The sequence below is a fragment of the Panthera leo genome, chromosome A2, assembly GCF_018350215.1.
Source record: "Panthera leo isolate Ple1 chromosome A2, P.leo_Ple1_pat1.1, whole genome shotgun sequence".
Lineage (NCBI taxonomy): Eukaryota > Metazoa > Chordata > Mammalia > Carnivora > Felidae > Panthera > Panthera leo.
This window is the reverse complement of record NC_056680.1, coordinates 25,980,917-25,995,724: the sequence shown is the minus strand read 5'-3', so window position 1 is coordinate 25,995,724 and position 14,808 is coordinate 25,980,917. Positions and strand designations below refer to the sequence as shown.

Sequence of the window (14,808 nt, the reverse complement as noted above, 5' to 3'; positions counted from 1 at the left end):
AGCTGACTTTTTTCTTTCAGTAATTACAAAACTCCCTGGAGGAGTCACCTATTTAACGCAGGGTACAATTTACCGTGCTAAAAAGGCCTCACTGTCAAGGGGTAAGCAAATTACTTTCAGACTGAAGAGAATTTTAGAAATCTGTTTGAACATTGGTCACAAAAGAGTCAATGACAATAGGAACTGTCACCTTCAAGAGGACTTTTCCAAATCACACAAAGTCCCTAAAAACTGCTGAGGGTTACTATGAATTCTGATTCCTGAGCTGCAGGAGGTTAATTCGTGATGTTCCTTTTGACTAGGAACTAGAACATTTTATGCCCAAAGCCATTATTTCACTGACCCTGACACTGGGGATGGTAGCCCCAAGGTCTAATCATCAAAAAGAGGCACCATGGCTTTGCCAATGCCTGCTATGGACCTCTCCATCACTTTGGGGGAAAGTTTTATCTGGCTCCACCTCCCATTTAATTGCAGAATGAACTTCAATTAGGAGTTTTTGTAGAGCCTGATCAATTAAAGAAAAAAATTTTTAACATTTTATTTATTTTTGCAAGACAGAGAGAGACAAAGCCTGAGAAGGGAAGGGGCAGAGAGAGAAGGAGACATGGAATCTGAAACAGGCTCCAGGATCAGCACAGAGCCTGACACGGACGGGGCTTGAACCCACGGACCGTGAGATCATGACCAGAGCAGAAGTCAAATGCTTAACCCACTTAGCACCCAGGCACCCCTAGCCTGATGAATTTAGTAAGGCATGGACTTACAGAGAAGCCTGTTGTACACTTTCCCTGAACAGGTCAAATATGGACAGGCCCCGGGTGAAGAAACTAATGCTTGCTTGCTTCCTTCCTTCCTTTTTTAAAAACGTATTTATTTTTGAGAGAGAGAGAGCATGCATAAGGGGGGATGGGCAGAAAGAGAGGGAGAGAGAGAATCCCAAGCAGTCTCTGTTTTGTTAAAGCAAAATAAATCGTGAGATCATGACCTAAGCCGAAATCAAGAGTCGGACGCTTAACTGACTGAGCCACCCAGGTGCCCCGAAACTAATGCTTTCTGACTCTTCTATACACATAGTATACATAAGGAGGAAGTGATGATCCCTACCTCTGCATCATCCTTCATTTTAAAGAGGACTTGCCCCAGCCTTTCTTTAAAAAGGAAGCTCTCCTACCCTGCTGAGGTTTGTTTATAGGATACTCTATTGTACCCAAAGGAGAGTCTGGAGACAGGAAAACTGAAACCTTGTGAACCTGGAACCACCAATGACTGAAAATCAACTAAGGGGTGGAGAGTGGAATTTCCCAAAGGATGGGGCCCATACAATTGATGTTTGCTTGCAAGATGACGTTAGGGAGCAGGAGAATACTGAATAATGCTCAGGGCTACACAGCATTAACTGGGTAACATAACACTGACATGCATACAGAGAAATCAGCTTTCAGTTCTTATTCAGTTCTGTCTAGGTCAAAGAAAAATTCTCAGTATGGTGTTATTAAACACCTCTCTAAGCCTTCCCCTCCTGCAAGCAACAGTAACTAGCTACTTAATAACATGGTTTCTTTGTGTTGATTTTTTTCCCTCCCTCCTCTTCCTTCCTTCCTGCCTTCCTTATTTTTTTTTAAGATCTAATATTAAGCCCTTCGTGAATGGGCCAGCATCCCATCTAGCAAGTACAGGGATGCTTTCAATTTATGAAAATTAATTTTTAAAATTAAGTTAAAAGGAGTCAATTTAAAGAAAAATGCAAAGTAGGCGATATATAGGTCTGGTGAAAATCATAATGGTGACACATGAATGGCTCGGGCGCCAACCAGGCTGAGGGGGGGCACATTCCCACTGCCTCTCTACCAGGAAGAGAACTTGGTTTCCTCAACTATTAAATAAGAACACTCATCCAAATCACCTCTTCTGTCTTCTCCTACTCAGACTTAAAACATTTCTCAAATTATGCCAGGCAATTAAAGAGTAGGATCTGGCTTGCCCCCTCAAGAATCTTACTCCTTGTTACATGTTCCTAGAACCTAAAACAGTACCAGGCAAATATCTGTGGCTTGACAATGCTTATTGCCCGAATTCTTGAAAAAGATTGAAAAAGAGAAAAAAAAATTGCACTCATTTTATGTATCTGTTGTGTGAAAGCAAGGCACCCCAGTGTTAAGGACAATGACCTCCGTGGCCTTGTGGCACAGGGCGAAGAGAAGCTACGTTAGGAAGAGAGCTGTCCGTTCTGACACCAGGGAGAGTCACACAGGCTCACATCCCAGACTGAGCCTGCCATCCGGCCTCCTCCTGTTAGCATCCAAGCTGTGCATGTAGGGCCTGTATCTCTGAACACAGGGATGAAAACTGATTGGATAGAGGAGACACCAGTGGATCCACATAAACAAACGTTGCACCTCAAAGTCCCTCGTCTGGGGGCTAGGAGTAAGGCATAATGTGTCACGACTGTCTTTTCACGTTCTCACTGATTTGGAAAACTGGGAATCCTGAGTTCTAACACCTTAATCTCAGGGTATAAAGCAGAATCCCAAGAGAAAACAGAATGTGAGACACTTTCAAAGAATCTTGCCTTTCCCTAGATATTTTACTCATACACCATCAAGTCTGACAGACTAAAGTTCTGGTCTCTTCAAAATAATGATTATTGTAACCACTATAGCAACAATAATAATCAGGACCATCACAGCCAAAGATACAAGACTGACAACCTCCACCTATTAAATACCTACTGTAAACCACGCCCCACACAGGCAGTTCATATACATCCTCTCATCTCATCCCTCACAACATTATGAGGTAGAAAGCATTTCTCCCACTTTATTTTTTAATAAATATTTTCTTATTTATTTATTTATTTATTTATCTATCTATCTATCTATCTATCTATTTATTTATTTATTTATGAGAGTGAGTGGGGGAGGGCAGAGGGAGAGAGAGAATTTGAAGCAGGCTCCACACTCAGCATGGAGCCCGACACAGGACTTGATCCCACAGTCCTGGGATCATGACCTGAGCCAAACCGACTGAGCCACCCAGGAGCCCCTCTCCCACTTTAAAGATGGAGAAACTAAGGCTTAAAGAATTTTAAAGTGCCCCACAGGTCACCTGGCTGGCAAAGAGAATGGTCTTTATTTCAAACCAATCCTACAGATGTCCCTGGTTCATGCTCTGTTGGTTTTTTCTCAGGGTTTTCTGGCTGCAGGATTCACTGTGCATCCACTATGCACAAGGCAGGGGGTCCAGTGTCCCCATTGGTGCTCTTTGCACTTCTCTAGAACTGTTTTAAGAGCAAGTAACATGCTAACTTTATAAGTTACCCGTTAATTTATTACCCTTTTCCTGCTGGTATCTTTTAAAAAACTTCCCAGTACCGCTTACAATTTTTTCCCTTAATTCAGCAATATGAAAATGTTTTCTCCAATGTTTTCCGTTAGGGAAACACTAAGCTCCTAAAATCTGAATATACTATCCAAGCTCTTAAAGATTGTTGCATCTACCCAATGCTGCTTTCTGAAACTAGGCTCTTGTCAAGATAAACCAATCCCTCAAAACTATCACTAATGATCAACAGTTAGAAAAAATACAAAGATGTTAATTAAGATCCTCTTATGTGGAAGCCCCAGGACTGAGGACACAATAATTCAAGAAACGGCCAGTTCTAACTCTTGTCATACATATCATCTTCATCCTGGAAGAAAATCACACTGAAATTTCCCAACAAGCAGTTAAGCTTGCTGAGGCATCACTGAAAGTGTGGCATGACCCCCAGGAACACTGCTGTGAGGTGCCCAACTCTGCCCCCCTCAGTCTGGCTTTGCAGCTCTCACAGCCCTGCTGTTGAAACCAGCATGCGGGGCCTGGATTCTGAGATGTTCTCCTCTCTCTCCCCCTAGATATTCCCATGGTGCTCTCCTCACTCTCTCCACTGGATATTCCCATGATGCTCTCCTCACTCTGTCTCCTGATAGTCCCATAATGCTCTCCTCACTGTCTTCCTCGGACAGCTCTCCATCCCTACATCCTCCTCCACCATTCCCTTCTTCAGGGAATTCCAAACTCAACATGCCTGGCCAGTACCCCCTTCCAGACTTTTCCAAAAGCCTTTTGACTACATGACTCAGAAGTCCCACATCTCTCCCCCTTCTCCTGATTCATTCATTTGTGCCCATCCATCTAGCTTCCCAGACTGTGATATGTCCCCCTCCACTCCTGTTAATGCACAGGTGGAGAGGTGCCAGCACTGAAGCCAACTTGTGAGTCTAGACAAACTATGCCATTCAATACATGACTATTTAAATTTAAATTAATTAAATAAAATCCAGAGTTCAGTTCTACACTCACACCTGTCACATTTTAAGTGCACGGTAGCCACACAGGAAAAGGAGCTGTCCATATTGGACACCACAGCTTTAGAGGGTCAATACCCCTGAAAGCCTCTTGCAACCAATTCCTTAGGCCAATCTGGTTCCACATTTACTAGGAATGTTGGGTGGGAAGAAAAATTCCCACTGGGTGTGAGATACCAGGTGTGAGACAGATCACAGCTCCCTCAGCCACCACACAGGGTCCGGGTCATCCTTTCTTCTTGCTTCCATTCTGTCACATCCCTAACACTAGTTGCCAGGGGAATCTTCACAACTCACATCATGCATTAGGCTGCCCAGGTCTGATGTGAACTCAGACTACTTGATATGATCCCAACCCAACTTCCTGGGCCAACTCCCACATCTCTGCCTGCACCCCAAATAACCAACTCCTGTCCCCATGCCAGCCCCGCACAGCCTCATGCTTTGTCTTTTCCCAGGCTGCCCCCTTCATGTAGAACACTCCCATGTCCTGGCTGCCAGATGAACCTCTCTGCCTCTCTGCCTTTGGGGCTGATTTGAGTATCACACTCCCCAGGTGTGCATCTTGGTTCCCAAAGGCTGAGTTCTTCTAGACCTCCAAGCTTCGCACCCTGCTCCTGGCACACTCTGAGAACTGTCCACAGGGGGCTTCTGGGTATGTATCTAGCCTGCAGGTGCCCAATCTCCTCCCCCCAGACCACTGAACCAGAGAAATCACCACTGCCGGTTGGCCTGGAGACGGGTTTTTTGGGGGCTTATAGAGGAGCCTCAGGCTCTTTAAGAGCTGCCTTTTTTCTTTCTTTCTTTCTTTCTTTCTTTCTTTCTTTCTTTCTTTCTTTCTTTCTTTTTTTTTTTTTTTTAAAGCAACAGTGTTAAAAAGCCATACTCACTCTTCAAAGAACACAGCCTTCTTTCCCAACTGCTCCTGGCTCTGGCAGAAGCTGAAAATGAGATTCTGGAATCACAAGAAAGAAAATGACAAAGCATTAAATCGTAATGAGAAGGTGAATGAATTGCTAACAGCCACAAAATTGCGGGCTTCACCAGAGACTGAGGTGGGGGTGGTGCGATGGCTCGCATGGCCTTCTCTCCTCCTGGGCACAGGCACAGGTGTGGCTTCATAGCCCACCTTGTGTTTGGCTCACCTACCCCAATTAAGAAACCAGCACAAAGGGCAGGGCACAGCAGATAATGGGCCAGGCCTAGGAAGGCATGAAGGAGGTCAAAGAAGAAACGTGCAGTGACAGGACAGAGCTGGGAGTGAGCTGGTGACTCCTGGACTGCAGTGGGGAGAAAGGCAAGAAGCCGGGTATGTGTGGGTGGGGGTGGGGGTGGGGGGGACAGGCACACTCAGGTGAAAGGGGGCTCTGAGACCTACAAACGTAACTAAGACCCCCAAACAAAGACTGAAACTTGCCTTCTCCATTCGTCATTAGGGTTTACCTAAAAGTTGTACTTAGGAAGGAATGAGAAGGGGTGCCCGGCTGGCTCCATTGGTAGAGCATGTAACTCTTGATCTCGGGGTTCAAAGTTCGAGCCCCACACTGGGTATAGAATTTATTTAAACATTTTTTAATTTTAAAAAAAGAGGGGTGCCTGGTTGGCTCAGTCGGTAGAACATGTGACTCTTGATCTCAGGATTCTAAGCTCGAGCCCCACACTGGGTGTAGAATTTATTTAAACATTTTTTAATTAAAAAAAAAGAGGGGTGTCTGACTGGCTCAGTTGGTAGAGCATGCAACTCTTAATCTCAGGGTTCTGAGTTCAAGCCCCAAGTTGGGCATAGAGCTTACTTAAAAAATAACATAACACAACATAACAACATAACACAGAATAAAGAAAGGAATGAGAAGGTGGCAGCCAGGGAACAAATGAGGATAATGTTTCTACCAGAGTGGCTGCTAGAGGGACCCCACAGCTCAAAACCAGGGCTGGATAGGGAGACACAGTGCCAAGGCACCATGGCAGAAGAATGAGGAGCCCAGCAAGGGAAGGTAAATCCACAAAACCCCTGAATTATTTCAGAGGAGTCAAAGAGTTAAACCTAAAAAAGTAAAATAAAACCATGGAAGTTCTGTAAGACAACATAAGAACTCTGTTTGAAAATATCTCAGCAGGGAAAGTCTAAGTAAGATAGAAGGTCCAGAGGCCATAACGAAAAGATTAACATGTTCACTGCATAAACATGTTTTCAATGTCCACATGGAAAGATACACCATGACCAAGATCAAGATTTGTCAATACATACTCAGACACAACAGACTAATTTCCTGAATGTACAAAAGGTTCCTAAAAATCAAAACAACAACAAAATCCAATAGGAAAATGGGCAAATGATCTGAGTAGATAATTTATCAGAAAGTAAACACAAATGACTTTCGAACATATAAAAAGACCCTCAAGCTCATTTATAATAAGAGAAATGCAGATTAAATTGACAAGCTAATGGCAGTCTTAATTTTTTAAAGTGGTATCTTTTTTTTTTTTTTAAGTTTACTTATTGATTTTGAGAGAGAGCACACAAGGGAGGGCAGAGAGAGAGGGAGAGAGAATCCCAAGCAGGTTCCACACTGTCAGCACAGAGCCCGATGCTGGGCTCAAACTCACAAACTGTGAGATCATGACCCAAGCCAAAGTCAGCCACTTAACCAACTGAGCCACCCAGGCAACAATGGCAATCTTTATTTACCGTACCAGCAAAAAACAAAAAGTTTAGTAACAGTCTATGTTGCAGAGACTGTGGGCAAATAGATGCTCTATACAATGTACCAATTTATATTCCCATGAACAAACTCTATGCATGGCAATTTGTTAAAATCTGTGACATTGTAAAACGCACATACCTTCAACCTAAGAATCTCTTCTAAGAGTTTATGTTTGTACCTAGTGTATGAAATCATGTTTGTGGAAGGTTACATGTCACGGTAGAATCTATCATGGCAAAGGAGTGAAATTAACTCATGTCCACTTATAGGGCATCTGTTAAGTAAACAATGGTATAGCTTTATAAGGAAGTATTATGTATAGCCATTAAATACAAACAAAATTAAACATAAGCCATTAAAATAATGAGGCAGTTCTATTTGTCTTTATGAGTAATGACCTCCAAGGTTCATTCTTTTTTAAGATTTTAAAAAATTTATGTATTTATTTTGAGAGAGAGAAAGGGAGGGAGAGCATGAGCAGGGGAAGGGCAGAGAGGGAGGGAGTGAGAGAATCCCAAGCAGGCTCCACAGTCAGCAAAGAGCCCGATGCAGGGCTTGATCTCACGAACTGTGACCTGAGCTGAAACCAAGAGTCAGACACTTAATCCACTGAGTCACCCAGGTGTCCCCCAAGATTCACTGTTAACTCAAAAAAAAAAAAAAAAAAAGCAACACCAAAAAACAAGAAACAGCAGAGAATGGATAGAATAATACCTTTTGCATTAAAGGAGACAGAAAGAAAGAGAGGAGAGGGAGGGAGAAGGATACACAGGAAACTGGTTATCATGGCTGCATCTTGTATCTTTTGACCTTTTTTTAGAGACAGAGAAGGAGCAGAGGAAGAGAGGGAGAGGGAGGGAGGGAGGGAGAGGGAGGGAGGGAGAGGGGGAGAGAGAGAGAGAGAGAGAGAGAGAGAGAGAGAGAGAGAGAGAGAGAGAGAGAATATCTCAAGCAGGCTCCATGCTCACCAAGGAGCTCAACACGGGCACGATCCCATGGCCCAGGATCACAACCTGAGCGGAAATCCAGAGTCGAACGCTGGACCGACTGAGCCACCCAGGTGGCCCCCTGTTATATCTTTTGAATTACTATCATGTGCATGTGTAAGGCTTTCTCTATTTAATTACAAAATATAATATAAAGTCCTAAAATAGAATGGTCTATCCTGCATTGTCCAATACCGTTGCCACTAGCCACATGTGGCTGTTTAAATTGATCAAAATTAAATACAATGTAGAATTCAGTTCCTCAGGTGCACTAGTCACATTTCACCTGCTCAAGAGCTACATGTAGCTAATGGCCACCACCCTGGGCAGGAAGCATAGAGAACACTTTCATTAGCACAAAAACTTCTTCTGGCCAGTTCTGGACTCTAAGCTAATTAAAAGGCCCACAAGCAGGGGCACCTGGGTGTTTCAGTTGGTTAAGTATCCGACTTTGGCTCAGGTCATGAGCTCACGGTTCATAAGCTCAAGGCCTGTGTCAGGTGAACTTGAGAACCATTCCGGGCTCCACACTCTCTCTCCTCTGTCTCTACACCTTGTGGGATTCTCTCTCTCTCTCTGCTCCTCACTCACTCCCACTCTCTATCTCTCTCAAAAATAAATAAATAAGTAAGATACAGGAGTTCAATTTATTTAAAAAAAAAAAAAAAAAGGCCCATGAGAGAGAGAACGACCAAACCTTAATTGTTTCACATGATAAGGGAAGAAACAAATACAAATATGAAGGCCGGTAGCCTGCCTCCCTCTCTCTCTCTCTCCACAAGCTACACAGGCTGCCTACTAAGATAACAAAGACTGGGAGAGCTGCTGCCTTGTGTGACTATCCAAAGGTTAAGTCAGTTTGACAGGAACTTCAGTCCTCCTTGATCAAGTCCAGCATTCTAAGACAAAAGATAAGGATTTCCATTCTGGAACCATACATGTGCATAAACTGGAAATGCATATGTCCTTTGTGGCTCTGAGAGAGGTACTGATAAGAGGAGAACTCTGTCTCTCTAGGTTCCAAAGTGCTAGCAACTGGTTCCCCCTGGGTGTTCTGGCTCAAGAACCAGCCAAGCCCACAACTCCCTCCCCTGCTTCTACCAGCTAAGGCAGCTTGTCAGGCAAGGAAATTCAGCCTAGCCTGGCTGGTCCTGTGGGCAGGGAATCAGAGAACCAGATAATCCTGTTATCCCGATTGCCTGGAGAAGGGGACACAGTCAGTGGGGAGAAAGTTATGCAGTTCAATCAGGACTTCTGCTGGAAGGGAAGAAGCTCATGTGTCTTGCAGCTGTCTTCTAAAAAATTGTATCAGTCAAGAAACAAGCAATAAAATATGCAACGTATGCCCTGACCTAGCCTAGCATCTTCAAAACACCACTGCTCGGGTTAAGATGTAGACTATGGTGATCGTTTGAAATAACTGCCTGCCAAGAAAGCCCAGGGGCGCCTGGGTGGTTCAGTCGGTTAAGCATCCAACTTGGGTTCAGGTCATGATCTCATGGTTGCAGGTTTGAGCCCTGCGTCAGGCTCTGTGCTGACAGCCTGGAGCCTGCTTCAGGTTTCGTGTCTCCCTCTCTCTCTGCCCCTCCCCCACTTGCATTCTGTCTCTGTCTCTTAAAAATGAATAAACGTTAAAAAAATTTTTTTTTTTTTAATGTTTACTTATTTTTGAGAGAGACAGAAAGCATGAGCAGGGGAGAGGCAGAGAGAGAAGGAGCCACAGAATCTGAAGCAGGATCCAGGCTCTGAGCTATGAGCACAGAGCCCAACATGGGGCTCGAACTCACAAACTGTGAGATCATGACCTGAGCCGAAGTTGGACGCTTAACGGACTGAGCCACCCAGGCGCCCCCAAAACTTTTGTTTTAAACAAGAAACCCTACAGAAATACAAGACAGTCTCCTGCTGGATAAAAGAAGAGCCAAAGTTACTTGACCTTTGATCTCCAAAGATCCCAAAGACTTCAGGCTCTCAGGGAGTCCAGAACAAATTTTTATTCCAGCACTTCTCTTACAGATTAGTGCAAATGCATGCACTGTCATCAGCTGAGGTCACCTCTCAAAGGTAAAGTGCTAGAAAGAGCACCGCTTAAGTGACTATCTTCCACATGACTGAAAAGAATTAAAATAGCCTTCTATATGGGTATGCAATAGCAGAGGGCCTAAAATAGAACCTCAGCACCCCAAAGAAAAACATTCTCCCATTGTGGAATCTGTGATTGGAAATAAAAGGAAAAGCAAGGAGATTAAAGAGGGTTTTGTCACTTCTAAAGGAGGTGAAGTTGGTCGACAGCATTTTCTAACTGCAGGAACAAAGTCGGAGTTCCACAAAAAGGAGCCCTGTTATCAACAGCCAGGAGGTTTTTTTTTGTTTTTTTTTTTTTAATCAGGACAAGACTTCTGGCTCCCAGCAGAGGCCCAGCATTCAGGGCCCTTTGTGAGCTGGTCCCCACCTTCTTTCTAGCCAGAATCTCCTTCCGAAGGACATCTCTGTAACCCAGGAGAATCAGCATCAGAAAAAGGGACGTGGTGAAACCACGTGGGAGAGTTCACAGTTAAGAGGAAAACAGTTCTGTTTAGAACTTAATCCACATTAAAAAAAAACCCCAAATCAAATGTATTTTAAAAGCAATAGTAAACATTAAACAAAATTAGGTCATAACTGCAATCCTGTGCTAATTCTTAGAACAAAGAATAAATCTCACGTGGATCATTTTAAAGCCTGATAAATCCTTCCAGTTAACATTTGGTGACCAGGGCTATTGCAAAAAGGACACTTTTGCAAACATACCCAATTGATCTCTCAAGGGCTTACTTGTTTGATTTTCAAGGCTCTTTCCCCTTTTCTTCATCAGGTGTCACACTGCCAGATCCTCATCTATTACTGCCTTGACATGTCATTCCAGCAGTTCTCCAACATTGCTTGCTTTCATTTCATGAAGTCTTGCCTCTCTCACAAGAGTTACAATTTCAGTGTTTGTCCTGTATGTATTTGCAAAACATCCTACGAGCTGGGAGAGATGACCAAGATGTAGATGGTCCCAGAGCCTGGCTTGAATACAGAGGCAGGGGTGATAGAGTGGAGGCTCAGTCTGAACGTCGCAAGTTCATTACTGAATATTTTCCTACTATGATGACTTCCGCTTCTCCTCTATAATCTGGAAACCACAGGGAATCAGATACCAGAAATGCTGATACTCTGACCCTCTGGATGACCGCACCTGAACCGGTTTTTTATTTTTCTCTATTTCCCCCAATCTCTCCACCTGGAGGATGCCCATGACTTACCCCGATCTTTTCCTTCACGAATCTTTCTGGCAGAGCTAGGAGTTATCTCCTTCAGTGTACCTGCCCTTGGTCCCCCAGTCATTAGGAACCTCCATGCCTCAGACATTTTGTCGGAATACTCGTCTCTTGTGGCCCCGAGGATGTGTGTCTTTTATCACAGTACCCGTGAGAACACTCACTGTGCCCTCCACGAGGCTGCAAGTCTTCAACACGAGTCTTACTACATCTCTGCACCTTGCCACAGCACTTGAGGACACACTGCCTTGCCTGTGGCAGGCACTTCGTAAATAAGGATAAGCCAGGAGGTCACAAATCAACAGGGCTGTCCACCAGTGCCACTGCAGGCCACTCTTTCACTCTGTTCCTCATGGTCACCAACAAAATGAACAATCTTCGCAGTGCTGAGTTTTAGAGGCCTTTCCCAGATGGGAGGCTGGGGCTCAGAGAGGTTAAGCAAGCTGCCCAATGTCACACAGCTCTTTCTCTGCCTCCATCCCATTCCACCAGTGGCTCCCAGTGGTCCTCAGCACGATTCACACGGCTACATAGGATTTCATACCTCCCCGTCTCTCAAGCATCATCCTCTCCTGTCACACACCCCCCCTGTCTCTGAGTGAGCTATAATCCCTGACATGCCATGCTCTTTCATACCTCCACGGCTCTGGCACGCATGACACCCTCTCCCCCATGTGCCTTTTCTCCCCCCTGCCTGGTGAGCTCCAGCTCGTCCTACAAGTCTTGGCTGGGAAGCACAGCCCCAGTCTGTAAATGCTCCTCGGGGGATTCAGTTCTGCAGTTCTACAGCCTGGGTTCAAATCTCTGCTCCGCTACCCACCAGCTGTGTGACCTTGGCGAATCAGCTGACCTCCTACAGCCCCTGTGAAAGGACAAAATGAGAGGAGGCGTGGAGACTGCCCCAAGCAGTGACGGGCAGATACCAAGTGCTCACTCTGTACAGCCGGGAAGACCCTGCCTGCCCTCCCACGCCTGGGGAGGCAGCCCTGACACCCCTCCATCCCCTCCAGTGCCACTCAGATGCGGGAGTCAGTGGGCGTGTCTGTGCTGCTGTCTTGATACTCCCAGAGTCTAGCCCATTGCTCCATTCCCAAAATTCATCACACACAAGGCTCGAATCTTGTTTGGGGTATATCACAAAGTAAACATCCAACGCCAACAGCCACAGAGCCACAGCTTCTGGAAAATAGCCCAAGGCAAAGGCTGCTATTACTTTATATAATTGCTTCACAAAAAGAAGAGGATCCCAACCTGCAGCAGTGTAAGAACCTCTCCCCACGTCATCCGCAGACTGCCCTGTGCCCCTGAATCAGCAGTTTCCTTGGTGCAGCCCCAAACGCATCCAACGACAGGCAGTGACACCCTACGTGGCTTCTGGGATCGGAAAGCCTGGAATACCATCCAGAGGGTTTCTGAGGGCCCAGTTTAGGAGCATATCTTGACCTTCTTTCAAGAGACAACTACATCCAAGGTCAGATAGGACTTTGGTTTGCAAAAATTGTGTCTAGATCAGGGTTTCTCAGCTGTGGCACAACTGACATTTTGGGCCAGCCAGGTCTTTGTTGTGGGAGGCTGTCCTATGTATTGTAGGATATTTAGCAGAATCTGGGACCTCTACCCACTCGAAGCCACCCCTAAGTCGTGACAAGAAAAAATGTCTCCAGACACTGCCAAATGCACCCTTGGGGACAAAGCTGTCCTCAACCGAGAGCCCTTTTGGAGGAAGTGAACCCACTGACCTCCAACCCTGGATTTATTGCTAAAGTAAATCAATAAGGAGCATTCTTAGCCACTTACTATATCTACCTTGAAACACTGTCTTCCAGTCCTCAGGGATTTTTTTTCTTTTAAGTTCACAGTCTTGAAGGCCTGGCTGCACAGACTCCCCCAGGTAGCATTTTAAAAATATAGATTCTGGGAAACCATCCCCAGAGATTCAGATTCATTTGGCCTGGGGCAGAGGCTGGACATGGGTATTTTTAAAAAATTCCCTAGGTGGGGGCGCCTGGATGGTTAGGTTGGCTAAGTCTCCCACTCTTGATTTTGGCTCAGGTCATGATCTCACGGGTGTGAGATCGAGTCCTGCTTCAGGCTGACCGGGATTCTCTCTCTCCCTCTCTCTCTCTCTGCCCCTCCCTTGCTCCTGTGCATGTGAGTTGCATGTGCTCTCTCTCACTCTCAAAATGAAATAAAATAATTTAAAATTCCCTAGGCCATTCTAACATGCAGCCAGGATGGAGAAACACTGCTAGAAGACATTTCATTTGATTCCGTCTTCTCCCTAATCCTTTGAATCTGGCAGGGTTAAACGACAGTGAACCAGAAAGTGAAAATGAGGCTAAGGGGATTTAAGTATCATCCTAATTCTTTTTTTTTTTTTTTTATAAATTTTTTTTTTTTAACGTTTATTTATTTTTGGGACAGAGAGACAGAGCATGAACGGGGGAGGGGCAGAAAGAGAGGGAGACACAGAATCGGAAACAGGCTCCAGGCTCTGAGCCATCAGCCCAGAGCCCGACGCGGGGCTCGAACTCACGGACCGCAAGATCGTGACCCGAGCTGAAGTCGGGCGCTTAACCGACTGAGCCACCCAGGCGCCCCAAGTACCATCCTAATTCTTGACAATGAAATATCCTCGGCACATTCCATTTCTTGGTCCGCAAGTGACTTGTCAGAAAGAATGGAACTTAACCCTGTTCGCCCATGGCCTTTTTGATATAAACAGCGCCATCCTGCAAAACTTTCTGGAAAGATGGAAATGTTCTCCATCTGCTCTACCTAATACAGTCACTATTGAGCACTTGAAATATGGCTAGTGTGACTTAAGAGAATTTTTAAATTTATTTAATTTGAAGTTGATAGCCACCATGTTGACAGTATGAAAAGTATTTATGTCCCTACAGGGTCACAGAGATAAAGTCCTATAGCCCGCTAAATGCCACAGAACCATGAAAACTTACAAAAATGTATGCCTTAAAATATCTAAGTGCAACAGTCTTGAAATTATCAAAGGCAATCCTAACTTATGCCAATAATCAAATTAGGAGAAATTTTAACGATTTTTTTTTCAACCCGCCGAGCCGGTTTTCCAGCATATTCCAAACACTTAGCTTTGAGGGAGACATTCCTGGTCCTTTTCTTTTGAACACTCATCACTGTAAAAATTGACCTAGTCACCAAAACAATCAGGCATTGGTAAAGAATATGACTGGTAGGGAAGCAGATTTCTACTCTGAGCTGCTTACTAGGAAAAAACACTCACTGTTACTTTCCTTCTCTCCCTAATCCAAAGCAAATCTTTGATTCAAACCTTTTGCCCCAAAGATAAGTCTGAACCAACACATAGTGCAAACCCATGTAACCTCTAAGAACGAGTGTTTTATCTTCCTATCAGTAGTTTCACAATTACTTACAATTGCATGAACTGTATTCACACGTTTACTCTAGATATGTGCAGCCTCACAGA

General features: G+C 44.7%; 1 protein-coding gene across 7 annotated transcripts in view; it reads right to left on the bottom strand.

Moving 5' to 3' along the window:
* Nucleotides 1-14,808, bottom strand: part of ABHD6 (abhydrolase domain containing 6, acylglycerol lipase) — a 63,056-nt gene that overhangs the window by 36,707 nt on the left and 11,541 nt on the right. For 6 of the 7 annotated variants that reach the window (XM_042929784.1, XM_042929786.1, XM_042929785.1 and 3 more), the window contains one exon: nucleotides 5,240-5,304. In XM_042929784.1, coding sequence (XP_042785718.1) covers nucleotides 5,240-5,304 — 65 coding nt within the window. Of the gene's footprint in view, nucleotides 1-5,239; nucleotides 5,308-14,808 lie in introns of all 7 variants that reach the window. The other variant, XM_042929792.1, reaches the window with a different exon arrangement.